The 27,827-nt window shown below is 36.6% G+C and overlaps 1 protein-coding gene across 4 annotated transcripts; it reads right to left on the bottom strand.

Annotated features, from left to right (window-relative positions):
• Positions 1-206: 206 nt before the first annotated feature.
• On the bottom strand, positions 207-25,632 carry LOC146137799 (unconventional myosin-VI-like). 4 transcript variants are annotated; one of them, XM_083393588.1, is made up of 30 exons: positions 25,458-25,632; positions 24,833-24,976; positions 24,562-24,691; positions 23,652-23,813; positions 23,224-23,318; positions 22,838-23,002; positions 22,484-22,564; positions 22,183-22,363; positions 21,738-21,873; positions 21,161-21,318; positions 20,404-20,568; positions 19,719-19,846; positions 19,146-19,241; positions 18,302-18,460; positions 17,719-17,784; positions 16,134-16,266; positions 14,877-15,007; positions 14,588-14,665; positions 10,977-11,106; positions 10,307-10,397; positions 9,372-9,522; positions 8,184-8,425; positions 7,752-7,830; positions 7,249-7,298; positions 5,903-6,028; positions 5,006-5,112; positions 4,329-4,464; positions 3,152-3,414; positions 2,256-2,350; positions 207-2,185 (listed from the first exon to the last, which is right to left on the bottom strand). In XM_083393588.1, exons 1-30 carry the CDS (start codon positions 25,572-25,574, stop codon positions 2,081-2,083), a joined length of 3,900 nt encoding a protein of 1,299 aa, XP_083249714.1. In that variant the 5' UTR covers positions 25,575-25,632; the 3' UTR covers positions 207-2,080. The 4 variants fall into 4 exon arrangements, with proteins under 4 accessions (XP_083249714.1, XP_083249713.1, XP_083249715.1 ...); XM_083393587.1 differs by having other exon boundaries at positions 3,152-3,454; positions 4,333-4,464; XM_083393589.1 differs by having other exon boundaries at positions 3,152-3,383; positions 4,343-4,464; positions 5,006-5,093; positions 5,923-6,028.
• Between the last annotated feature and the right edge of the window lie 2,195 nt (positions 25,633-27,827).

The raw sequence follows: 27,827 nt of genomic DNA, 5'->3' as shown, positions 1-27,827 counted from the left end.
TTCGAAAACAACCCATTTTCGGCCAAACCTGCACTGCGGTCTAATCTACAACCTTCCGTTCAATCTTGAAGTAAACTACATTGGCTTACTCCTAGAACGGCTGACGTGAAAAGATTGACACCGCGGAAGTACAGATTTAGTACAGAGCCGTGGGCTGGGGTTTTCAGCACACAGACACGACCAGTAATAAGACGTTATTGTGGTGCTACATGTTTATTGCTATCATTATTATCGCATTGCTCGGTGTATACAGAATTACCGGAAAACTTTTTTTTGCTACGAACAGTAAATATGATACGAATAAAAAGCTGCAAGCGGCGAAGGCGAAAGTGTCGACAATAACGTCGTCAGTATTTGCCAAAAACTAAAGCTTTTGGGAACACTAAAAAGGCAACATACGATACGGTAAACATGATTGTCGTAAATCAGCTGTTGTTACCCTTTGGTATCATGCCAAACAGCAGTACTTATTTAAATTTCCCAATTTTAAATAATTTACAATCAAATAGGGATAACCCAACGCAAGAAATACGTGATGATTTGCATCAAAATAAGAAATTTAGAAAGCTGATGCTTCTTTAAACTTTAATTTAGAATTGACCATTTAAACTGTAAACTATCCTGCTAGGCAACATTACGAACAGTTTAAGAAGCACGGTGTTAAATTATCGTCAAAAATCGACAACGGTAACGATGTAGCCGCTCGCCACATTTTTTACCAGCAAACAACACGCACAAGGAAACAAGTGGGTACCAACGCGAATTTTGCTAGCTAAGTCACCGAAAAGCGGACAGAAAACGAGGGAAACGATTACCTAAAAAGCAAAACGAGGAATCGAAGGACTTTGGTAAAAGGAAAGAAAAATCAAATGCGCGCACGATTCACCTCGAAGAAATGCGAGGCGCCGTTTTAGATTTCGCACAAAATTTTAACCAAGATTTACAATGGACATTTAAAACCACACGTATACAGCGGAATGTTCATCTAAAATTTAGTAAAAATATAAAGGCTCTTCGCATTTGCGTCATTATGGCTGTAGTTAAGCGGAAGGCATTTTTCGGCTAACAAGAAAATTTGAAATTTTTGTAATTTTAAAAGATATACAGTGACGGTTGATTGCACACTTGCTGAAAAAGCTTGGCTGTGGCCAAAAAGGCAGCGCAAGAAATTAGACATTTACTAGTACAAAAGGTCACAAGAAATCACAATCATTTTGTCATATAGTTCAATGCATTTGTCATATAGTTCAGAAAAAAAGTTGGTTGAAAAGGGTCCAAAAACATATGGAATTTTTTTTCTGCACATTGTAATTTTACAAATAAACAAACTTAAATGGAAAATGGTCTCTACGCGTGTTATCAATAATAATATAAACATTGGGTGACATACTTAAAAATTGTAGAAGCCGATTGCACACGATCGCAGAGAATTTGAACACGATAAGGACTGACGTATTGCCACCTGGGCCGTCGCGCAACAGTGCTTTGATAATTACACGAAAGTGCTGCTGATTTGTTACGCGATTTAAAACAGAAAAGGTGCTTGGAACACTAGGCTATGAAATCTAAACTACGGCGTAAAGTAAGCGTGGCGAAAATCACAGAAAGGGTGCGCTTATTACAACTATATGAAGGAGGAATAGGTCTGAAATACAAATTAGGCTGATTAGTGTTGCATTCGCAAGAGGTGATTTGATTAACGCGAAAGGCATTTTGACAGAACTGGCTAAAATTTCTATAAACATATCAAGAGATGTTCTACAACTCAGCAAAAAGAGGTGCTCTAAACTAAGTTAATTAAGGTTTTTCAACCATCTACTTGCAAAAACGGTTGGAGAAATCTGTCTGGCGACTACTACGTCGATAATAATCCGTTGGTTTGAATTACAAAACTACACAGAAACACAACTGTCACCCTAATTTTAGTCAACTTTTTGTCACTGATAACTATTTTTCTAAAAAAAATTGTCGATAAGCTTTCCGGGTTTCGTTCGGCGGGAATATTCTGCTTTTGGGGTTTCTTCTTGATGCGGTCTTGCGGGTGTGCCCAGAAACCCCGGTGTACGGGTGGGTAGAAAGACTAACGAAGAGCCTGGCTCATCATGGCTGTAGCGTAGGTGGGCCGGGCCTGTTTGGCCTTGATTGCGGCCAGGAGATATTCACGACCGCGGTTGCTGCTCCAAACCTAGAAAAAGTACGATATGACGTAAGCTATGTCAGTAAAGCAAGCAACCCAACACTAAACCAATACGAACCGATTCAAAATCCCTGGGAAGAACTTCGGCGCCTTTTTTCCGGGTCAAACCGGTTTCATCCAGTCGCAACTCGCATATCTGCATGTCATCCTTGCCTGAAAAATTAAGATGTCATTGGAGGTCTAATTAAAACAAAGGATTTTCTTTTTTGCGACAGGCGCGTTAGACAAGCTTATACAGATTGTGCATTTTTTTCAGTATATATTTTCCACAGCAACAATTCAGCCCAATAGAATAAAATGGCAGTTTTGTTAAATGCTCGACATGCAATTTCGGCAAAACAAAACCTAAACAAACTAAACTTAAAAATAGAATATTAAACACTCCGGACAAATAACTTACTAATCAGTTACTAACACTTCATAAAACTAAAAGTCAACTAAATTAAAACGAGCAAAAAAAAAACTTGGACACTGTTTTGACTTAAAGACCTGCGTTGAAAACAAGTGTTTTTTAATCAGAAAAAGTAGTTATCCAACAATTCGCTTGCTATTTGTTGCGTTTTATCGATTTAAGTTGAGTTATTGCTCAGTCGATTGAGTTTCTCAATTTTAATAGTTAACGTTTAATTTTTTTAATCTGAACTTGACTTGGAATTGACTTCCTCTAATAATGACCGAACTTGTATTTAATACAAAATACGTGACACTTGGACTTACAGATTAAACTAAGTACAGAACTTATAGTTTAATCTTTATCATTGATGTGCAACCAGAATCGTTTGTTTTCGCCCTTCGGATTCAGGCAGATTCAGTTATTCGAAAGAAAATTTTCTGATTATTGTCACTTCCACTTAAGTTAGTTTACAAATCACTCGAGAGACTTGGGTCTTTCAAAAATTATTTGTTTACAAAGACTGCACGAAAGATGCCAAGCAAAAATGCTCCTTCTCTCACCTGCGACGAGCAAGAGCGGAACCCTGTCGGGATGCAGCTCCATCTGGCGCGCGATGTACTGCCCGTCGAAGTGCGCGTACCACCAGCCCTTCTTCTGCGCCTGCTGGTCGCCGCCTACGTCCGACGGGCGCACGAATGGAATACGGAAGTAGCGTTGCGCCGTGTTCGGGTTTTCCCCGTTGGCCTCGGGTCCGGCTTGCTTCGGCTGCTGCTGAAGGGTCCGCGGCGCCGCCTTGGGGGGCGGGAGGAGCGGACGACTGGTACTGGGGCCCGGTTGCGGCCCACCTGAGGGGTACGAGGCAGCTGCGGAAAGGCACAATGGGATTAGGCAAACAGCAGCTCTGGTTAAATTGCTTATTTGCATAAAATATTTGAAATAAATTTTCGTTTATAGAAATTAGTCTGGAGCTTGAACAACAGACATGAAATTGTTTAGCATTAAAATTTTAATTTTAAAGAGGTGACGGTTTGGTCCAACGTTTTAAATTTAATTTTCTAGAAATGAGTCTTTTTCACATTGTTTAATCGATTATCAAATCCTATTTAAAAAAAAAACTATGGCAGAACATGGATTTCAGTCTATTAATTCAATCACGTAGGCTGGAGCCTGGGTACAGGTTTTCTTATAATTATTTTTTATTTAACGACAATCAGACAACAGCGTTACGTCTGAAGAAAGCTATTTGTGACTTGTGACATCATTTTTTATCAGCAGAATACTCTAGCAAGCTAGCAATTCAGGGTAGACACAATTAAAGGATCTTAAAAGATATATATATATATATTTCGCCAACAAAAAAAAAACGATTTCTATTTTAAGTAAGATATACTGACGATGTCTTTGTTGGCGAAATATATATATATATATAAGGTCTTTTAATTGTTCTGACCTGAATTGCCAGCTTTGCTAGAGTATTCTTCTGCTACTGATCAGGAATTAAGGTCGACATTTATCTTGCAAGGGTCAAGGTGGTTTCTATTGCCATATATTCAGTGCAACATAATTTTTTTATAACAGTATCCAACCTGAATATAGATTTAGCTCATTAACGGAAATCAAAAACTTGAGAATAATTTCCGGTGTTTCGGTGTGTCAAAACAGACACGCAAACCTACCCGAGTAGCCTTCGGCTATAATAAAGTAACCCTACAATGAATAAACAACACATGATCCTACTGACCGTTGTCGACTACCGCCTTTGGCGCGCGCTGCTCCTGGGTCTGGTTCCTGGCCTTGTTCTTTGCCTTCCACATGTGGTAGACCTTGAGTCGACGGTGGAACTCCTCGCGACAAGCCTCGAGCATCTCGATATCTTGCAAGCAAAATCGAATCAGAAAAAATGCCTCAAATTTGCCAAATTAGGGGTAACAACGAAGCATGGAATACTTGAATTGACTTGGTGTTCTATAAGTACAACTACGTATTTTGTTATATGTGCTTCTTGTATCTATTGTACGAAAATAAATGTATATTCGCAATAAGGAACAAAGGTGAAAAAAAAACTCTGTTGAACTGTCTTGTTCTGTTTGTACGCATATGCTTTGTTTTTAATGTAGTGTTCGGGGCAAGTGAAAGGGGCAAACCTCTAGTTTTTTCAAGGACTTTCCCCTATTTCATTTTTATGTGACTTGCGAAGGAAAATAAAACAAGGGAGAAAATTTGACTTGTAACTCCGTTCAACTGATTTTACCGGATGCAATATATATATATTAATATATATTGTTTATTAGTTTGCAAAAATTTGACGTTCACTCGCGAAATTTTCCACGATCCCAGAACCCAACGTGTACTTTCTGCCTCGCATAAGCGTATATTTAACCATTAGAAATTGTCTTAATAGTAACGCAACTTACCTGTTGACGTGTTGATTGCGTCACGCAGCTCGGTGTACTTCCACTTGGACAAATCGATCTTGGCGCCTCCAGTGGTCGCAACGCTCGACTGCGCAGCCGCCAGCGCCCTACGTCATAAGTCGAGTAAACATAATTAATAATTGGAGTCGCTGTGCATTTTAGGTTAACTTTGGCAAGAGCTTTGGTTACAGGCCACTATAAAATTCAAATGCGTTAAGAACATAATTAAATCGCGTATGTAATTAAGGCTAAGGGTCACTGGGCACTAAGCATGGTTTCTTGACAACTAAGTTTGGGTCACGTTTTTGTTACAGTCAGTTTACCTTACTAGTTAGGATCACGCCTTGCTATAGTTACTTGAGTGTGTGTATGACAATACCTTTTTTACTAAACTAATGCCATTCTAACCACATTCCTTAAAATGTATTTATTCGGGTTAAGCAGCATTTCATCGAAAAGCAATTAAACAAAAAAGTTTAAATCAAGGAGGTTATCGTCGCAGAGAGATGACTTGCTTAAAACTAACATTGATTCCATAATATAAACATTTCAGTTTCTTTCTAGAATGGATATAAATATAACTGATTTATGGAATAAAGAAAATAATTCATACTTCACAATTAGGTATATATTTTTGTAAAATTTTAAGAAATGATTTTATGTTTTATACCTGTTTTTTTTATAAACAGTGTTAAGATCGCCTGAAACGAAAGCAAGAATCTTTCTTTTACATTTTATTGTTTGCGGGTGATTCCTTACTCCCTAAAATGTTTCAGCTACACAATTGGAAAAGGCGTTTAGGGCTCACCATCCGCCCACAACTAACGCCACTATTTGTGTTTCGCAATTCGTTTTCTACAAAGCCACGGTTAGCAGATTAAAACAACCAGTACCCACCTTTTCTGCTGTTGCATGACGGCTGCATTGGTCGGCTGTTCGTCCACTAGCTGCGCCTGGGAGTCGTCCTGCGCCAACCTCATCGCCAGTTCGCGATCGCGCCGCTCTTGCGCCTCCATTGCTCTCCTGGGAGGAGGAAGAGAAAAAACGAGTGAGTGTGGGAAACGTGTTAAGTAGGTATATGTTTACTGCACGGGTGTGCAACCTTTTTACATATAGCTAAATATATGTATATGGATTAAAACGCTGGCGATAATATGCATACGAATTGGATCGCGGGTAAAACGCATTTCGCATTAAATAAATTGACCTTAACTAGAGTGCCAGCGACCTAAAGTCCATTTCTAAGTGTCCATTAGTCATTACTGATCGCTGAAAAGATTTGATCAAATCTTTTTAAAAATTAAAAAAATTACGTCAAACAAATGCCAACTTTACAACCAAGGAACTTGCGAGGTTCTTCAACTGAAGCAATAATTAAGTGGGTAACAATTAACAATATATATAAAAGATTTGCAGATAGAACTTCAGAAAACCAATTTGCCTTTAACACATTCTTTCTAAATGGGCCATATAAGTATTTATCAGTAGCATTTGTGTCACGGGCTTAAAACATAACCTTGCCGAGGGCCAGAAATGTTCGATCTGCTAGTCTCTTTTGTCCCGCGGGCCACAGGTTGCACACCCCTGTGTTGGTTTCACTGTGTGCCACAATTACTGTTTGAGAATGGAGTCGCTCTGTTTGGGCGAGTGTCGCAACAAAAATAGAGAATTCATTTTAAAGCGATTCTATACGTGCTGGTATCAGTGGAGTTTCTTTAACACTATAGTCGCGCGAAAGGTATGGTTCTCGTGTGAAAGGCCCTGAACTTGATCATTAAATAAAATGCCACCTAACGGCGTTTTGGCTCAAAAAGGGCGTTGGAAAATAACCAACGAGAAAATCGTATAACGAGCAACCGGGATGTTTGGGCAAGAGTCAAAAGCACAAAACATTTTGTTTGACCTAACTTTGCCAAGAAGGTAAAACAAGCAGCTAACTATTCGATTTTCAGTTTTTACGTAATGTAGGCCCCAAAATTATACTTAAAATAGGCCAATCCTACAGAAACCATACTTTAACGTTACCGGGCCAAAATGTTCAAAGGTTGCCAATCAGGCGTCTTGGCATTGGGCCTGACTCACTTTTAATAGTTAGTTGCTGCAGCCGCTGTAGTGCCAGGAACTGGCCTTGCTGTTAGTTAGCCATACGTATATTTTATTTACCGCGCAAACAGTGCGCGCGATGCTTGATTTTTAGTTGAGTTGGCATTATTTCTAGTTGGGAAACCCCCGAGGCATGTTACCTGCTTTCTTCTTCGGCTCTTTGTGCGACCAGTTCCGCCTCGATTCGAGCCTGAAACGAAATAACGCTTAAGGGATAGCAAATGAAACAGCAACAAAAACAAGGTTAACTACGATTTGCGGGTTCTCCTCGTAAATTATTTTATTTTAACAAAATATCGATGTACATTACTACATTTTCTTAGTTCAATCGCGTGCCAAATCGTCAAAAGTTGGCATCGCTTTTTTCAATATTTTTGTCATTTTATTGCGTTATAGTAATCGGTTCACATCTAGCCAACGAACTATGCTTTTTTAGAAAGACCGTCACAGAAAACTATTAGGTGAAAACAGGTGAGAACTAATAGCATAGAAAACGGATCTAAATGGGGCAAAACAATAGCAAAAACACCTTCCGAAAAAAGGGCGATTTTTTTACCCGATATTCTAACAGAGAAGCAGAATGGCCACAATTCCCCGGCGCCCGACCCAGAGCACATTTAAGCCTGTTCAGATTCTTAGATACCTGAATTTTTCGCTCCTGCTCTTCTCTCTTGGCTTGCTCTTCCGCCTCTCGCTTTCTCTTGGCCTCCATTTCCGCTTTGCTACAAAAAAATAAGTCATTTACATAGTTAGGGTCGTTTTGAACTTGCAAAGAAAGCGCAATATACGTAGCTTCGAGTGTGACACTGTTAATAATTTTTTTAATTTTACCTAAGTCAAGTCAAGCCCTTTCTACGGCACCTGTGTCACATGTTAGCAACAACCGTTGAACTAACCGCTTAAGACCAAGTCATGTTTTTGCCCTAAAGGCCAACATAAGTAAGATTTTTAAAATCACTGACCTACATCCTACATTTACGAAAGTCAGCCACCTAATTTTACGTAAGTCCAGCCAAGCCCTATCTACGGTACTTGTATTACATCTTAGCTACAACCGCCAGCGATCTGAACTTACATCCTGCGATTTTCCTCTTCCTCTTTCCTCTTGCGCTCTCGCTCCTCTTCCTCCAGCTTCTTCCTCCGTTCTTCTTCCTCTCTCCTCTTGCGCTCCTGCTCCATCTGTTCCTTGATCTTGCGCGCTCGCTCCGCCTCCTCTTCGGCGAGCTTGCGGGACTGGAGGTCCTTGAAGACGGCGTTCTCCTGCCGGAGCAGCTCCTGCAGGGACTTGTCCATGGAGACCACGTCGAGGACGGTTGCCTGGATACAATGTAGAAGTAATTAATATATTTATAGTAGGGCGATTATTTTTTGACTTGTGAAAAAAGTCAAAATTAGTTCAAGTCAAAATCGTTTACAAAATCCACAAACATCGTTTAGAAAATTGTCAAAATCTGTAGTAAGCTTTTTGCAATTTGTCGTTTATTATTTTTTCAAATTTAGTTTTGAATTACATCCAACAACATTTTAACTAAATTATATCTTCCTTAGAGGAATACATGGTACGCGAGCCGGCAACATTAACCAAGCGTGCTTAGGTAATCGCAATAGGTTTATGGACGGTTGCCTGGATACAACGTAAGATTAGAGCAGTGTTTCGCAACCTTTTTTGGCTTGTGGCACCCTGCAGACATTAATCATAGTTCGCGGCACCCTTGCTCGTATTTTTGCCGAGTGGCAAGCTGTAACCTTACAATAAACGAGTTTAAAACAGCTCATTAACTGAGCAACAAGGTTAAAGAAAATTTTTTTTTTAATTTTTGAACTTTCATCGTACACAAAATACTTGACTTTACAATCAAACTCCACGGTTAACACTCTGGGTTAAACTGCCAAATACACCCGACCGCGTAAAAAAGATTTTTATAAAAACATTTAAAGACATCAAAAGAAAATTGATGGGTGGTTTTCAATTCCCTAAAATTGGATCACTCGACGATTTTTGAACGCAATTGAAAAAAAACAGTATAAATGCAATGGCTAGCACAACAAATAGGTTGTAATTAATTTGTAATGGCATTTTTTAAACACATATCGTAAGCTCAACATAAAATAAATTCCAAGGTTGCTCAAAGACTTTTTTACGAAAATCAATTAAAAAAAGGACTTTACGAAAATCAATTAAAATACTTTGTGACAACCCTGTGCATAAAAAACTCATAGAAAACAAAAAGTTGGCCGCAACTGAAGCCTGTGGTCTGGTTACCTTGATTTTGTTGATGTGCGCCCGGATGTTTGCCTGGTGCTTGTCGACCTTCGCGTTCATCTCCTTACGGTTGTCCTTAAGCACCGACACCATGTTTTTCATGTTGGGCACTGAGCGCAGCAGAGGAAGTACCTTGGCCAGTGCACGGATGCTGCGGTTGGAAAAGCAACTTGTTAGGGATATTGGTTCACGGGGAAATGGTGTTAACGTTGCTGTTCCGGACTTGAAAATTGAACGGCAGAAGGCTGGCTAACGTATAGAAAAGGGACAAAAATACTCTCTGCACACAAAAAGATGTCCAGCCTAACTTATTGATTATAGATATATACCATAAAGGTAAAAAAACAGTGAAATTTTTTTCACTAAGTTTCACTTGGTGTAATCGCTTTTTTTCAGTGTCAGTAGGGGTAACATTTGTGTCGGTTAGACATCTAAATATTATTTATCATATGAGCTAGAATAAGTTTACAGCTAATTACAAATAATTACAGCTAAATATCTCCTGGTATCTTCTCCATTGGAACGTAACGGTATGCGGTAGGTATTGGGCGCTACAAAGCTCGCATAATTTTGTATTAAAAATAAAAGGCCCTCCTCCGACTACAAATCGTTTTTTTATGATGGTAAAAGACAAATAAGTCTTGTTTGAAAAACAAACTGTGTGTTTCTTATACACCAATGAATAAGCCGTTCTTATATCTTGTATAAGTATAAAAAAAGCATCACTTGCTAAGTTGTGTTGCTAACTTAACTTTGGCAGAATGTATTTTTGTTAAACTTTGTTACAAATTTGGCCGTTTGTTTTGGGTATCCTAACGTAGCAAGAAATTAAAGACAAATATAACCCAGCTGGGTGGTTCGCTGAGGCTTAACGTTTTAGAAATAAAGGACCTCAAATTGTACAGAATCAGCTTCTATTCATTGCTCACACTTACCGAGGCCTGTGCTTCTTTCTTGCCAGATAACCTCGCACGTGCTTCTGAATGCAAATGTACTGGGAGCGTCTCCACAAGATTTTGTTCTTCACTGTAAAAAGAAAAAAAGGTGAGCCCAAGTCCCAAGTCCCAAGTCCCAAATAAATACGGTTTACAGCGACATGGTGTACGGTTTGTTGGATGTGATACTTTAACAGGAGCACAGCCGAAACTGAAAACTTATAAAGCATGCATAATTCTGGCTGTAGTCTACCCAAAGCTACATATTTTAACCGAAAGTGAGGAAATCAACCAAACTTTTAAAAAAATATGGATATTTTGGGTCACTAAGGATTAGGATATAAGAAACTATATCGCGGCTATACTTATTAATTCTATTAAAGGTGAGTATGCGAGGTACGTCCAGTTTGGTTTGAGTTACAACGCATGTGTGTATGCTTTTTTGACTGGATTATATTCTATATCGGTAATTTTAAAAACTCGGGAGGACAGCCAGTTCATTTTATTCTCAGTATTAAGTTCTAGGTAGCTACGGCACGTTCAGACTTTCAAAGCCACTCCACAACCGCGCGTGCCCGAATCGATCTTTTCTAATTAACTTGGAGCAAGCATGACCCTTTGCTCCTAAAATGACTCGCGATTTTTTACTAGTTCACAAATATTGACTCACTTTTGATGACGGAGAGCGCGCACCACTCGGCCTTGCGCCACCTTGCCCGAATCAGCCACTTCTCGACGCGCTTGATGAGGATCTTGAGGTTCTCTGGGTCGGAGCGCATAAGCTGGTCGAACTCCGCGAACTGGAGAGACAAAGAGGGTAATAGAGGAGCGTTAGAAGACTGGAATATGTGATGATATCGAAGCTGGTGCAATGTACCAGTGACTTGTATCTTTTAGACAAAATGACTTGACTTAAGTCTTTTAGACAAATGACTTTGGTTAAAATGAAGTGTTTTCAGTAGGATTTTGTTTACTAAGTTGGTTTGTTTATCTTACTTTTTGTATGCAAAACAATTTTCTTGCTGTACATTGTGTTTTTGGTATTTTAGTTGAGGTATTGCTCAATGCTCATATGTGAACGAGTTTATTAGCTTTAATAGCTCAACGTGCAATTTTTATGACATGGTCCTGACTTGGAATTGACTGGCTCTAATTATGGCTTGACTGAGACTTTACTTATTTTACAAATGACTTGACTGGGACTTATGTGATTTCAAAATGACTTGTTTGCAACACTGCCATGTTCCATGTAGAATAGTGCTAGTGTAGTCCATTATAGAAGTATTTGAAACAACATTACGATTACTGTAAGAATCGGAACGTATTTTATACAAGATAACCTGCATGTCGCAAAAGATACCAGGTCCATATCCCATAAAAAGGGTACCTACCAAAGTATATACAAAAGTACAATATAACATAAGATGGCTTAGGCATTATAGGAGATTTTAATTCATTTTTTCTCAATAAACGTTCGCCAATATAATAACTTAATAAAAAAACTACCACACAACAACAAAATCCAGGCTTATTTTACCTGTTAATAATAATTTGCTTTAGTCACAAAAAACAGCTATTTCGCAGAAAAGTCTAGTGGGAAAACTCGGGGGGAAAGTGGAACAAAGCAATAACAATCAGCACAGTTGCTGTGTGAAATGTTTTGCATATTGGTTTAACTGTTCCTAGAATGATCGACTTCAATGTGGAGATAATTTTGTTTTAATGTATACAAGTAATATTTGAACTTCAACAAACATGTCGTTTTACACAGGCAGTATCAACAGTGATACGCTTCAAAAAGAAACGAATAAAACGAAATGAGGAAATTCTCCTATAATCAAAATCAATGAGAATGGTCGCAACACGTTTGTCGATTGTGCGTGAAATTAAATTCGTTACATTCTGGCGTGATTAGCGTTACCGGAAAACGTTTGAAAGCGCATTTCGTTGAAACGGCTTTTGTTTTAATTTCCAACAAACCAGGGACAGTGGTAATGGGAGTAAAACGATCGCACATACGTACACCTCGCCGGAATGAAATATTCACGAAGGGCTTTCAAACCGGCTGTGTGCAAACGATTTTACTAATACGTGTTAAGGTGCATTAATACATCAGCGCTTCTAATTGGCTAGACACGACCTTCCACGTGTGCGCGAGGTCGTGGCAGGCTTATAGCTCGTTGCCTATTTCATTATCAAGGGCCGGCAAATCCACTTAGCGCGGCATTACCACGAGCTTCGCCGCAAGTACAGTATAGCAGGGAGGCAAAGGGCGGTTTAATCGATCATTACATCGCCAAAGCGGGGCCCATTAACACGTCCGCGCCGGGCCTTTTCCGCTGTTGACCCGGCGTTAATCATTGATTGACCGGGGCGCGGGTACCGACTCCGTTTTTTTGTTAAGAAGCTAAGAGGGGGAACAACGTTGTACACGGGCCTGACATTTCCAAGTATTGGAGTTTACTACTTTTGGCTTTTTTGCCTATTTGATTCGGTGACCTGTGCTTAACAGTAGTTACTGTTTGAATGGAATGCGAGGCACATGACGTATCTACGAAATTCCACAACACATTGCTTATCTATAAACTTATCGAGCTGTGTAAATAACATCCCATCCATCGTAAATGCTTTTCCGAGCTTTTCGCTGCTGTAACTCTTCCCGGCCGACTGCGCCTTTGCGTTAAATTGTGTTAACTGCACAAGTTCAAAGTTGCCCAATGGCCATTGCTATTCATAGTTAAAAAAAGTTATGAACAATCCATAGTACATTGAAAATAATTAACTTGGCCGCTGGTTTTAAAAACATTTAACATATCCGTAAGTATGGCACTTCAGAGTAACTATTTGAAAAAATAGTGTTTTTTTAAATGACAAATAGTTAAAAAAACATATGGTGCCTGTAATCACCTTTTTAGTTGCTGAAATCACGTTTTGGGGCAATATGTCATATTGTGATGAGTATATCTCGACGAACGTTCTTAAGATTACCATGTAATTTACTACCATAAGTTAGTTTAAGTATTCCAGTTTAATGAATTACAAATACCCCCCCTCGTTTTAAATAAAATGCCTAAACGCGAATAAAAAGAGTAGGGGGGGTAAATACAGTATTCTAACTAAGGTTCGGACAAACTGCCGGATCCAGTTAAGGAGATTACTTATATTAAACAAAAAACATATTGCGGGCTTAATAAGCTCTATTATTTCGCGTGAACTGTTGGGTTTTCGCCATGGCGCAATACAAAACGAATTTGTTTTCAGTTACCATGATATTTGCAAAGGCGAAACCGCAACTTAAACACTTTTGTCCTATTTAATGCTTTGGCTTTACATTCAAGTCGTTTTTTTAAGGCGTTATCAGAGATTGAACGACAGCGTTTCATCTGTAGATAATACATGAGGTGATTTTTTAATTAACAACGAGAAAATATTGTCATCTTCTCTACCCATTTAAAGTCCGTATGATTCACGTAAGAACAGGTTATAAAATTGAAGTCAAGATTTAAATACACTTTCTGCAACCTTGTACACATAGCTCGAATCCGAAACACGCCAGCCACCAGAAGGGCCGTTGAAAACGAAAGTGTTTTTCATTAAAAGCGTGGAACTGTTTATTCTGTTTAATAGACATGTAAACATCTACTAAATTACTATATACCGACCGTGTATGGCTTTACATTGGCGTCATGCAACAAACAAGGTTATAAACCTGCTAACGTATTACTCGTATATTGGAAAACACTATGAAATGAAATATTGTCGTCCACACAAAAGATCGTAGCCAATTAAAATAACGAGGAGGCAGTAAATGCACCGACTAGCCCAGTTGCTTACGCAGTTGCGGTCAACCCTAGGTACGTGGTAATACAGATGAGTTTAATAAAGACAGGTTTATACAAAAATGATTTGAAGCATATGTTCCCATTATGTCGTATAGTTTAGTCGATTTGGAACGATGTTACCATGATGCTTTGCGTAAGACTACGCATGAATATCACATTTTCACCAACTGGGCTACTGTTTGGAGTTGATGAATCGCGTTCAGAAACCGAACTTGTAAACTGTGTGTTGTTGTGCCCGACTTTATATCAATAGATGCAAAATTAAAAAAAATAAAAGTTTACCGATGCTGAAGAACTTTACAAATATTATATTTTATAATATAATTTGAGAGTATGTTTCAAGTAAACGTTCTTTTCTCGCCTTGCAAAATATTAATATTAAACAAAAAGCCATTTCCGCCAACTGTAGTCTTGTTTAGGCAACAATAAAACGTTGTACCTTGCCAGGGCGGAAGAAAACCTTGGTGAGGCCAAACTTGAAATCCTTCTCGTCCAAACCGAGCGCTTTGAAGAGAGCCTGAAAAAGAAAAATGGGTTTTAAAATGAGCAAAAACGGAAACAAAGTACGACGGCCTTGATATATTCGGAACGACGCACAATTCTGAGAACGTCTGGTCTAGTACATTAGAGCAACGCAACTACAGTAAGTTGTCGGGTTCCAATCGGGCACATCCGGAACAAACATGTATAGAAAGTGCTTGAAAGCAAGGCACTTTGCGTCGCCTCACCTTGCAGAAGAGACGTGGGTCGAGCCGTTTCAGCTTGTCGGGCATTAGAGTCTTGTACATGCTGTACACGTCGCTGAATTGGGCTCGGGATGGGAAACCACCCTGCATCAGGTCCAGCACCGACACCATACCTGGGAAAGGTGGGTCGTCGGTTAGAAAACCACGATTTATGAGCATTTACGGGCAAATGTGCTGCTTTAAGGGTTATTACAATGCCACTGAAATCAATTAGCATACTGCGAGGTTCTTTCAAAACGAGAGTACTAGATGACTTGACTATTTTTTTGCAACTGGTATGGTGTATCATATGCGTTGTAGATTACGTAAACGCTATATATGGATTTTAAAATAAAAATCAAGTACCAAATTTTAAGGCAGTTCTCGGATTGTCTTAAAACTATTGTTTCGCCCTTTTTCGATCAAAAAACATGACTTTAAACGAGTAAGAGCAGTTAAATATTAATAAAGATCCATTACGTAACGGCGTTAATGTTCATTTCCAGCATTGACAGACGACATGATAGAAATTTACATAAAAACAGCACGACCAGACGTACACGGCAACCGCTATACATTTAGTAATTAATTATAGTAACACAGAATTAAAAATTAAACGCAACAATAAAACCATTTGTGCGAATTTGACACTACCAACCAGATCAATTCTTTAGAAATACTTTTTGAAAAGCTTTACAAAAATGGAAAATCTTTTTAACATGTTATAAGAACTTGATGGCAACATTGTAGTAGCGTGCAAAGTTACTAAAATGGGGCAACTCTTATTGAATATCACACAACTGGCTTAATAGATTTTTTATAACTATGTTGCACCTACTAATGGGTGTTAAACAGAATTGCTTACATATTTACACCACTTTTTTGGAAACTAAAATTTCACTTTGTCACAGTGCTAGCCTATAGGCAATTTAGTGTACTGATCTTACCAGTACAACTTTACTTTTATTTAATATCCTGAAACATTTAAACTTGCACCTGGTATGTTCAGGAATATTTTACTACATTTGTTTTATACCTACTGTACTCTATAATGTACAGTCAATCAATTCATGTTTAAGGTAAAATGAAAATATATGAGTTAAATAAAGCACAGACGCTCATATACACCAAATTTGTACATGAAAGGACAAAATTAATCAAGTTAAAATTCTATATTGGAAAAATACTATAGAAATTTGCTGTAAAGATAGGTCAACTTTGCTGTTCCTTTATTAAAGCTAGGCTGAATCTCATTCTTACCAGAGCACTGCAACTGGCTCAGAATCTGTCCACCTTCGAAGAGCTTATCCTGCATTGACAAGTTGGGTTTGATGCATCGGATGAAACTCGATCCTGTGACGTTTAGTTTTTCCAGCAGTTGGCTGAGTTGTGTCTGTTTTAAGCAACAGGATGAAATAAAATAAGAATAATAAAACGAAAAAAAATAAAATTTTATATATTTCTAATACGTGAAATTGTCTAGGGTACCTAAATTGCTAGTAAACTAATTAAACTTAAATTTTACATTTCAAAATGGTTAATTTTTTTTCTCTGATCATTTATTATGTATTAAAGTTAGTGATACCTTTTTACCATTTGTATGCAAAACAATAAGAAATGTTTTAGATAACAAAAAAATCAATAATTTATTACATGTCATATCAAGATGCTAACATGTATTGAGCCTTTGACATACAATATGAGTGGAACAATTGATATAGGTATTACACTCTACTCAGCATTAATTGTTATTAAAGTGAAAAAGAAGTAAAGCAAAAATAGTTTCAGTAAAGCCCGTTTTAACTATTCTCAATAGATATCAGAGGTAGAACAGTGAGTCTTATCCGTGGGTAAAAGCCAAAGATAAAAAAAAAGTTCAGTGGGAAACACAACACCATAATGGTACAATAGATTTGGGTTTAATGTATTTATTAACCCAGTGGTTCTCAACCGAGGTGCCGCGGCGCCCTGGTGTGCCATTTCTAACAACTAAGTGTGCTGATGGGGAATTTTTTTAACGATCTTCGTTTTACTCAATTTGTAAACTTCTTGATACAACAATTTGTGTACGATTACAGACCATTACAACAAATTACTATTTCCTACATGTTTTAAGTAGACCTTTCAGTAAAATACTCAAATTCCAGTCAGGTCCCGAAAATCTATCTATTATTCTTGAGAGGTGCCGTAAGCCATTATAGGTTAAGAATCTTTGGATTAACCTATACATAGTGCATTAACTATGGGGCATTATGTAACAATTGTGGACATATGCTCTACTCATTGTGAGACTAGGATACCTCTTTTGTTTTTAATCTTGGGTTAACTGACAAAAAGTTAAGAGTCACTGTGCTAAAGCAAATCTACAAAAATATTCCGCTGTTGCAGGAAAGATTTTTTATTGCTTGGTTGAACCTGGCTAAGAACTGCAAAACCCAGGTAAAATTTTAATTAAAAAGAATATTAGTAAAAGTTCACACCTACTAAAATTTACTGTAATGGCAAGCAAATGTGCAAGTTGGAGCCATTGCACCACAATGGTAGAGTGAACAACTAAAATTTCTATTAGCTATTTAGCTGTAACATTCACAATTTAAATGAGGTAAACTGATGTCATGAACCATCTCAGAGTCCACATGTTTTACTAAAAAGATTAACAAATGCAAACTGAAAAAGAAAACGATAGATTCTAAATTAAAAGTTGCTGCTAAAACATGCAAAAGTGACAAATTCAGTGTATAAATCATGCATATTTCAAATGGGATTAGCAACCAATGCACCAAAAAAGTCTTTTATAAACTAAGGCGAAAAAAGAAAAATGAATTTCACTCAGAAAGTAACTTACCCGAAACACACTGCCGACACTGCAGAAGTTTAACGAACTCACTCGTTCTGCGCTATTGGTATTTATCTAGTTGTGCATAAGAAAAACACGCACAGCGTAATTGAAATATCGATGATTGCAATTTTTTAGGCATTCGCAAATAAATGTATTTTATGCCAAAATTGAAAATAAAAGATTAGAAAAAATACTCTTATTGGGGTGATTAACAAAACTGCTCTTTAGGCAATGAAATTAGAATGTAAGTAATGATTAAGTAGCACTGTGTCTACTAAAAAACGTTTAAAAGGGAATGTCATACATGTTCTCCATGTACATTTTAAAAGTAAATTGCATCAAAATTATGTGTTCAACTTTAATTACATCATGTTGAAGTGCACAAAGTTATCACTATTTTTGGCTATCAATATTTTGAAGTAAAAACAAAGATTTAAACATAAAATTACCTAAGAATTACTAATATTTATCACAAAAGGGCGTCACTCACGTCTTTCTATAAATTAATTTTTTATTTTTTTATTTTTTATTTGGAGTAACCCAACGCTAATAAGATTACTTATTTGTTAAGTATTGTTGGTTCTTTTACCTTGAACTTATTTCCGACACTGATAAAAGCAAGTTTTCCTTTTGTTGATTGGGATGTCTGGCCCTCAAAAATGAGCTTGACGAGGTTATGCTTGCTTCCACAGACAAGTTGCTCAAGCGAGTTGTGTAGAGCATCATTGTTTTTCTCCACAAACCGAACCTGTAGGATGGATAAAAGGGTGGTGAATAAAAACGGCTGAGTGTGGCAGTATTTAAATATGGAAATTGCCAGCAGGCCAACTACAATTGCTAACCTTGTGCATGGTACCCTTGTAAAAGTTATACCAGCTCAAATCAATTTTACATAATAGTAACATTGAGCCTCGAAATTTAAATGGGGTATCATACAAAAATTGGAACCAATGTAATGTAAACATTATGTATTTATACATGGCAAAAGCAAGATCAACATAAGAGTCATATTTTAAAACAAGTTTCAAGGTGTACTTCAAAATACAACAGCAAATTTTTAACATATTAAAAGTTTCAGGAGTGAAGAAATTTGCCATATTTAATCTGTTAGAACTGTATGTATTTTTTATTACAAATTAGTATAACTGAACTTTATGATTACATATAATGAAATTTTTCAAGATATGAGTGTAAAAATGATAAAAATATTACTTAATTAAATGATAAAATATTACTTAATTTAACACTACACTAATTTCATATTTCATTGTGATGGATGCACTGTTAAATTCACTTAAAATAAAACGTTGTGTTTTGTCAATCAACCAAACACATACAACCGCAAAACTTTATTAGCGGCCACCTTTTTAGCCTGGTGCAATTTACATCGCTGTAACACACCCTAGTTCATACACAAGCAGGTTGCCACTTACAGTTTGATAGCACACAGCACCAGCAAAGTGACGAATGAGAAATCCTTCATCATCACGAATGTTGCGATGACTTGAAAGTTGCGATTTTCTTGGAACCTGGATACAAGGGTGGGTAAATATTTGAATTTACAAGGTCGAGTACCTGACAGCCCTTAACTCAAAGTTTGCGCATAAAAACACTAGTGATAGATAATTGTAATACAAATAAAACTTAGATTTAATGTGCAGGTTTGTATACATATACACTATACAGATACAACTAGAAACATCACTAAAATGTGAATTTTGTTAAGGCTAGAAATATGTTGCAAAGTATTATAGATTCTACGAGAAAAATGGCTTCAAGTGGGATCAAATTTGTCATAATTTTCATTAACACAGTATCATTAGTTTTTACTTGACATAGTTACAATGATTACGATTCAATTTTTTTTACAAAGGAAATATAATAGTCGCTCTGTTGGTAAGTTTTCAAAGAGAGATGCCCCAGAAGTGGCCACAATGTTATTTGGAATTATGACGAAGTATGCAATCGATGTGAAACGAACGTGAATGACACTCTGTCAGCCTTACTGAGATTCTGAAGTGTCCTTTGTGTTTGCTGTGCACCATAGAAGTGAAGTGGTGATCATCTGGTCTGGGCAGCTTGTTCTCTTCATCGAGAATATCCAGAATGCCCACCCGGGGGCTTTCAATCAGATCTATTTTTTTTTATTTAGAAAAACAGGTTACAAATTGCATAAATTTTACTTATACATCAGTCTGAAGATCTTAAATCACATTTATTCTCAACAAGTTTTTATTCATCAGGCGCTAGCTTAAATTTTTACCATTAACTGAAGTTTGTTGTGGAGGTGTTTATGACTGAAAGCTGTGAAATAAAAACTCCTGGCTTTTATTAATTCTAGTTTAAGGTTAATCAACTAGTAAAAACTCTAGACCCTGAAATACTCTTTTCAAAAGTAGACTAGTTATTTAAGTAGTAAAATTACAACTAAAATTAGGAGTTAACAATTACTATGTGATGACAAGCAACAAATTTAGCATTGTAAATAATATTGTGTATTTTTATTCCTTGAAATGTTTCACAAAAAATATATAAGAATCAAATACTATTCAAAACCTGAATGAGGCCACACAAAGAATGTTCAGACTTACACAAAAAACTGTTTAACCAGTAGACATAACACATGGCGTATCAGCTATTTTATCAGTATACGACTGGATTTTTGATTTTTTTGCAAAAACAAGTGCTTACCAATGCAATCCTGATTGTCAGAGTAGACGACCTCATGAACTCCGAGGCCTTCCTTCGAGTAGAGCTCCTGTTCTTCATGCAACACTCGCTCGTTGAAGAACTGCTGCAGCTTTTCGTTGCAGTAATTAATACAAAACTGCTCGAAGCTGTTCTCTTCAAAGTATTCTGGAAAAGCCAGTTAGTCAAGAGTAAGGTCATTGGATAATCAGGGAGCGTTTGTGTTCAAAGATGCAAAAGGAAGTGGTTTAATATTAACTTGGCAAAAGCTTCATATTTGATAGGGTGAAATGTTGTGATACAACAGTAATATAACTTAAAAAGTGAGTAAGTAAAAACTCCAAAAAAATTAGTACGTGTAAACTATTTTTAAGTTATGTCAAATATGTCTGTCAACTAATAAATATGCTGTTGCTACCAGGCATAGTATATTTAAAACAGGTTCCTCTGGCAATATATATTATTTTCTACCAACGTTTCGGCTTACTATCCGGCAAGCCTTCGTCAGGGACTGACACACAAAGCCAACAAGACACACCAAGTAAAATCACAATACGAAAAAAGGAGATAAAAATGTGCGAGACGCGTTCAAAATTCACAGCGATAAAACAACGTTCAAAATATAAGGCGATAAGACAACACGCAATTTAGTGGTTATCTTTTAGCACCTGTCGGTACGGCGCTGGAAAAAATATGTCTGTCAACTGAGAGTGAGTTAAGTAAAACTATGAGCTAATTTAATAAATCAGTTGCTGCTTACCAAATCCCGCAATGTCCAATATTCCAATATAGCCTTCCGAAGATTTAAAAGGAAAGCATTCGTTGATCCTTGATACAACATGGTCAAAAAGTCTTGAGTAGATGGTCTTCGCCAGGGCTTCTCTGGCACTTGATGACTGATCTTTCTTTAATGGGACCCTATTACAGATAGAGCAAGGTATGAATGGATATCTGTGGTCAGTGGGGGATGAGGGGGTCTAACATCAAAATTACACTTAACCTGTTAAACAGAATGTTTTCAGATTGCCATCCAACTTTTAAAATTGAATTGCAATTTTACTAATCCATAAAAATGCAGTACTTACGTATATTTAATTAAGACTTGAATAAAGTCAGAGGTACACCTAATATATTAGATGTCCAAACTAATATTGTAAAGCTATAATAAAAATTACCCCAGGCTAAAGTATTAGGTGCATTTAGAAATGCACTTAACAGCCACAACCAGGAGATTGTTAAAAAAGAAAACATATTAAAAAATGGAAAATTAAGACAAAAAGACCAAGTTGGGAAATAAGGTTTAACTGATAAATTTGAATGAAAATTTGTTTAAGTACTTGATGGTATTCTTTTCTCCTGCGGATCTCATGCTTCTAGTTGTGAGAGCTTCTGTTAGTGCGTTGGGGTTTAGTCCAAGTAACTCTGCCGTGTGCTTAACAGAATCCTGACTGCTTTCACTCACCATACAGCCACCTTGGTTAAAAAAATACATTTTAAATTTGGGCAAACAAAAGAAAGTGTTAAAAACGTATTTGCAAGCTAGGGGTGATAAAATAATTGTAATATAATTGTTTCTTCTCTAAAAAGAAAAGTATGTTATTATCATACCGCAAGTAACTGTTACTTTTAATAAAAGGGAATGTTCCCTTTTAAAAGCTGAATGTTTCAATTTTCAAAATGAGTATATAAACTGTTTCTCAACATATTGTGTACAAAAAGAACCAAAGTCTTACATATTTTGAACAATAAAAATTTGCAAACTTGCAGTTATATTTAAATTACCTGAAGACCCCCCTGCATCTTCGAAAGTCACATTTCCCAGATGTAAAACACCAGCAACAATCTCATAGATTTCCATGATGTCAGAATCAGACATCCCCATTTCACCCATTGCGGCACTGATCCTTGCAAAGTCCTTATAGTCGTTGAGCAAAATGTCACTCAGTGGGCCCTTTTTTTTATGCTAGTAAAACAACACAAGTATTTTGATATGCCACATGAAATAAAACATGCAATTTCTACTTGTTTGGTTGTGCCATTAACACAAGTGGGTAACCCTTTGTGTTCTGTATTAATGTTGTACCTGGGCCGAGAGCCTGTCCGGTTTAACTTTAGAGCTGTCATCTTTGTTCAGAAAATATTGGGTGCATCCATGGTTTAAGTACTACAAACAAGAAATAACATGATATTTACAAATTCTATAAAAACAATATATCTAACTACCAAACTCATATAAAAAAAATATACATATATGCCTTTCATCAGTTTATTGAAAACTGTATGTTAAAGAACTATACTAATGTGTAACAAAGACTGTAGTTAAATACTCTCAAACATGTAAATCTATTTATGAAAACAATATGGCTTCTAGTAACAATAAATTAATCAAAATTGTTTTACAGAATTTGCACAGGTCTTATATATCTATTTGGTTTACCCTGAAGTTATCTGGATCTTTCAACTTCAGCTTGGCTTTTACATCATCTGGCGCACCACAGCACAGTCGATAGAAAATGTGATAGTTCCGTTCCCGAGGACTTTGCGTTACAATTCTAGATTTTTCAAGCAGGTAATGGGATATGAAACCACCAACTACCCTGCCCTGGTAAAGCAAAAATAAAAGCATGGTCTTCAGCATTACAAACTGTGTGATTTTAAATAAAAAAATTAAACATTTTTGCACACTCTAATTAAAATTTTTATCCTATTTAGCATTAATTGTGTAGTAACAAATGAAAGTAATTACCACATAGGTTACGGCAGCAAATCAATAGATTTAACTGTATTGAATTAAAAAATATTTCTACAAGAGACACAACTTACCTTAAGAAAGTGAATTTCAATAAACTTTCCAAAACGACTGCTGTTGTTGTTTCGCATTGTTTTTGCATTGCCAAAAGCCTCAAGTATTGGGTTGGCTGAATAAAAAAAAACAATATTGAAGCAAACAATTTGAACAAAATTGTAAAAAATACAGAGATGGCTCTAAATTTACTTTTTAATAAATATATAGTTCAACAAATGGCCAGAGACAAAAAGTAAACTTTAAAAGTGTGGGAAATATACATGTATGTTTTCACAGACTAGTCATCGGAAATGCAACAAAACTAACAACAAATATTGTCATTCTTAGCAAAGAAAAGAAGCAATACATATACTTCAAAATCACGCATATCATGACCATAATAGTAAAAACAGTTAAATGAATTAAAACATGGCATTTGTATATCAAAGCAATGTAAAATAGGTACCTTGGACAATGCGCTTGTCAATGGCATCCCCTGAACCATATGTGTCAGCCAAATACCGGAGCACAAACTTGGTATTTTCGGTTTTGCCAGCACCACTCTCACCAGAAACGATAATGGATTGTGACAGGCTGTTAACCTTCATATCTCGATAAGCCTTGTCCGCTAAAAAGGAATACATTTGCAACTGTGTTATAAACTGAAAAAATATGGGTGCTCTTTTTTGATTTTTTTTAGTATTTCCTAACTTTTGTGATGGAACTTCTGTTGTGCTAAGTAAAGTTGAATAACACAAAAATTGTTTTATATATGTTTATGTAATTTAAAAAAATATTGTGTTACTATAAATATAAAAAAATATTGTGTTACTATACATTGAAAGTCAAGAAATATTATATTATGGGCATTGATGATTTCAATTTCATTTGAAATATTTTGTTAGTATACATAGCGATTTTGTAAAGGACAATTCAAAACAGTCCACATTAAACAGATTAATATTTAATACAACAGGCAGCTTTTCAAATGACGTATTGGATGCTATGTAAAGAGACACACAGGGCCGGCACCCATGGAAAATTTAATGCTGGTTAATCATTTATTAAGGCTTGCATAGCAATGTGTTGCCTAGTGGCACATACACAGTGGCACCGGTAAAATTTTATGCCAATTTGCCCATTCCCCGTTAAACAGCACTACATTACAAAGTGGTCACCGGCTAAATATAATTAAAAAAATCCGTGCTATAATTAGCTATTAACCTTGGCATATTATTCCTCAAAGTAATGCCATAAAATAGCCTTTTTCACAACAAAATTGAGTTTAGAAATACGTACATACATGTCAAAAAGCAGTGTATCATGTCATAGTCGATTTGTTATATATATTAAGAAAGTAATAATATCTTTCAAACCTATTGCATAACAATGAGGTGGAAGCACTCCCAGTGATTTTCCTTTGTAGGCTTTCACTTGTTGCGGATTGTAGAGGGTAGGAATATCACGATACGGGTTGACAGCAATCAGAATGTTTGCAACATAGGTCTGTATTTGTTAGAAAAAAATGTTTTGCCTAATTTATTTTAAAATGTAAAAACACTACAAAATAAATTTGGGTAAATAAACTTTAGTAATTTCATTGATAAAATCTGCCATGAGCTAAAAGACCAAATGGGGTTGACTTACATAAATTTTATCCTGTTTATACCGGAGTCTCAGATTGTGAAGAAGGGTTGCCTCATTGAGGTACATGAGAGCACAGTTGTCATCCGCATCTTTCTTTGTGTCCGGCTCGGCAGGAAACACTTGACTGTAGGGAGCGATGATTGGCTAAAGAAAATAATTGGTATTTTATTTTTAGTCACTAAAAATGTATTAATCTGGGCAGGAACACAATACCAAAAAACTAACACAGACATTACTTTTTAGGCAAAGATAAGCCTAGTTTCCTAATTGAAAAGGTTCTTTTAGGATGACAAGTACTATTTATTCGGTTTTGTATCAGGGCATATTGCGCCAGTATTTAGAGCTAAACAATCAATGCAATACCAAGAAGTCGAACCAATCCTGAACCATAACCTTATATACTAAATTTGGGCCAATTTGGCCGAACCGAATATCTTATATTAATTTTAATGAACCCTACTTAACCTGAACCGCAAAAGTCAAACGGTTCTACTCCCTGTGCAATATTCAGTTACAAAAAGATAATTTTTTTATTACAATCTGTCATCAGTAAACAATCAAACAAAATAAAAAATGGCTTAGTTTTTTACAGTCACTTAGTTTTTCACATGTACAACTTTCTCACCTTTACATTGGCAACTGTTGGTTTCACTGTAATTGTATCTTGTCCAATGTCAACAATTGTACCAAGTATAAAGCCATGCTCTGCATGCGGACCCCACACTATTTTGCCGTTGTCCATTTTAGACCTCTTAGATCATTTCAGCCTGCCAAACTAATTAAATTACAACTAGACATAATTTCTGAACAACCTAAAAGTACAACAGAATTCACAAATCTGCAATTCCAACCCACTCGATAAAAACCTACAGTTAAAAAAGCAACGACAAATCATCAAAGTTCAAAAGTTCATTGCTAAGTACAAAAAAAAAAAGATAAAACATGTATGCATATTAAGCATGTAGTAGACCTAACTTTGTGCAAATCTCATATTTTTAATTGGGTCACATACTTTTGTCCATAACAAATACATTTAAGATAAATTATTTCATTAGTTCAAATAAATCTTAATATGACCATTTGCGCTGCTGTAAAATAAGTTTCTTGCTTTTGTTGACTTGAGTTTGCGATTGACCAACACCAGTATGTATTTCATGACACTTCACCCCGAGATCTCGGGTTTGTAGCTCAAAATTTTGAGGTGAGCAAACATGTTGTTTTGCACACAAGTTCCAAAATACTACCACAACTTGAGTTTTTTTAAAATTAAGGTGTGCACGCAAAACGCTTGAAAAAAATCTTGGTAGTGTTTCAGTAGCTTTCCAGCCAAAAATGTTTCCAAAACTAAAGTTGAATTAGTAAGGGTATTTTGATTGGGACACCGCCTGACGGGTTGGAAAGTAAGGCTGCGCGGGGGATAAATCCAGTTTCCCACTCGGCCGTGATCATAGCCACGGATTTCTTGCAGAATCAATGTAAAATGCTGTCAGCTGCAAGCCGCACAAATTTGGGCGGAAATATTATTACATTCGCGCAATTTTAAGCTGCAAAATCGTCTCCCCTGCGCAAAATCTAAAGTTTCCAATCTTGACCGGCTATTTGCTCAGTAAAACTTAATCAATCTTTGGGTGGGTCAAGCAATATACATATAATAATACTTGACCCACCCACACCCAAACGCTTAACGACATCCTAACTCAAATAATGAGCATTGCGGTATGCGGTATTTGTACCGTATTTTTTTGCACTACTTTCTACGTAATGTTTTTCCATTTTTTTGTAGATTAAAAGCTTCAGTTCAATAGAGATCTAAACATAACATCGTACAGTAATACTGTTTAAACACTGCGACATGCATTTTGTATACGTATATATAAGTGTTTAAAACTCCAAACAAACTTTGGGTACTATTCGTTGCATAATTAAAATACGGCTGATCAATAAAACACAATGCGAAAACGGCGTCTGCGCAAGCACCAAACGTGAAGTATATGCACTGATTTTAGCCACAAACGACAGGAAAGTTTACAAACCACTCTTGTTCCAAATCTCCAAGCTAAGGCAAGCTTGTCATTCCGTTTCTAAAGCTGCTTTTTAGCGACACGCTCTAACGACCACCGAACCGAACAAATCATTCGTTTTGGCAAAGGTTTTGGAATCTTTATGGCATGTAGGCCTATGTTTTTTAGAAATAATTCATAGAGTCCAACAAAATCCGACCGGATTTATACTGACCGGTTTAGGTTAATTTTGTAAATGCTTGAAACAGTACACTTGAAGCACTGTTTCCCAACCCCGTGGTCGTGTAGAGAAACGACGCATGTCTGTCCTTTTATGCGCGCGATATGTTATTTATCAATGCAAATATGCCGAAGCTGTCCCGACTATGCTACGCTTTCTTATGATGTTATCTTCTGTGCAAACTTCCGAGCGATATTCGGCTTTAAAAAGAGAAAGTATGACAAAACACAAAAGTAAATGGTCGTTAGCTGCTTGAGAGCTTTACTTTTTTGATTTGTTTTTCTTGGTCGTTTTTTCGCTATTTATTTTATTAGTAAAAAGAATGTTAAATCATTTTGACTTAGCTAATTCCCAACGCAGTCGCTCTTGCGTTATGTAGTGTCACGCGACTGTCGGATAAAGAACCATGTAGGCCTACAAGAAATCAGGGCCGCTGAGTCGGTTAAAATTAACCCGAGTCCGACTCCGGCTAAAAAAATAAACCCGATTACGACTGCGGTCAAATGTGAGATTTCGTCAAGTCCCGATCTGACACTAGATATCCTGTATTTTGCCCATTTACGTAACTAAAATAAAGTGAATATTCAGCAATCCACTTTATAGGGTTGTCGTATAATTCATTTACTCACAATACATGGTTGGAAAATGTCACCATAATATGCTATTACACCTTTACAATTTATAATTGTCGGCTATATCAGTTTAAAATTTTGATACTGCGCATGCGCATGTTGGTTTTTATGTATTAGACCCG

Source organism: Ascidiella aspersa, chromosome 7, assembly GCF_963924565.1.
Source record: "Ascidiella aspersa chromosome 7, kaAscAspe10.2, whole genome shotgun sequence".
Lineage (NCBI taxonomy): Eukaryota > Metazoa > Chordata > Ascidiacea > Phlebobranchia > Ascidiidae > Ascidiella > Ascidiella aspersa.
The sequence above is the reverse complement of the archived record's forward strand: the minus strand, read 5'-3'. Positions and strand labels throughout refer to the sequence as shown.

What these genes read in the sequence shown, in the direction of transcription:
- LOC146137799 (XM_083393587.1), bottom strand. Translation starts at nt 25,574, where the DNA reads ATGGACAACGGCAAAATAGTGTGGGGTCCGCATGCAGAGCATGGCTTT. An exon ending in TTTTCTTCCGCCCTGGCAAG is followed by an intron (nt 11,107 to 14,587) that starts GTACAACGTTTT and finishes TTGTCTCTCCAG; the next exon opens with TTCGCGGAGTTCGACCAGCT. An exon ending in CGCAATCAACACGTCAACAG is followed by an intron (nt 4,465 to 5,005) that starts GTAAGTTGCGTT and finishes TTTGCTTGCAAG; the next exon opens with ATATCGAGATGCTCGAGGCT.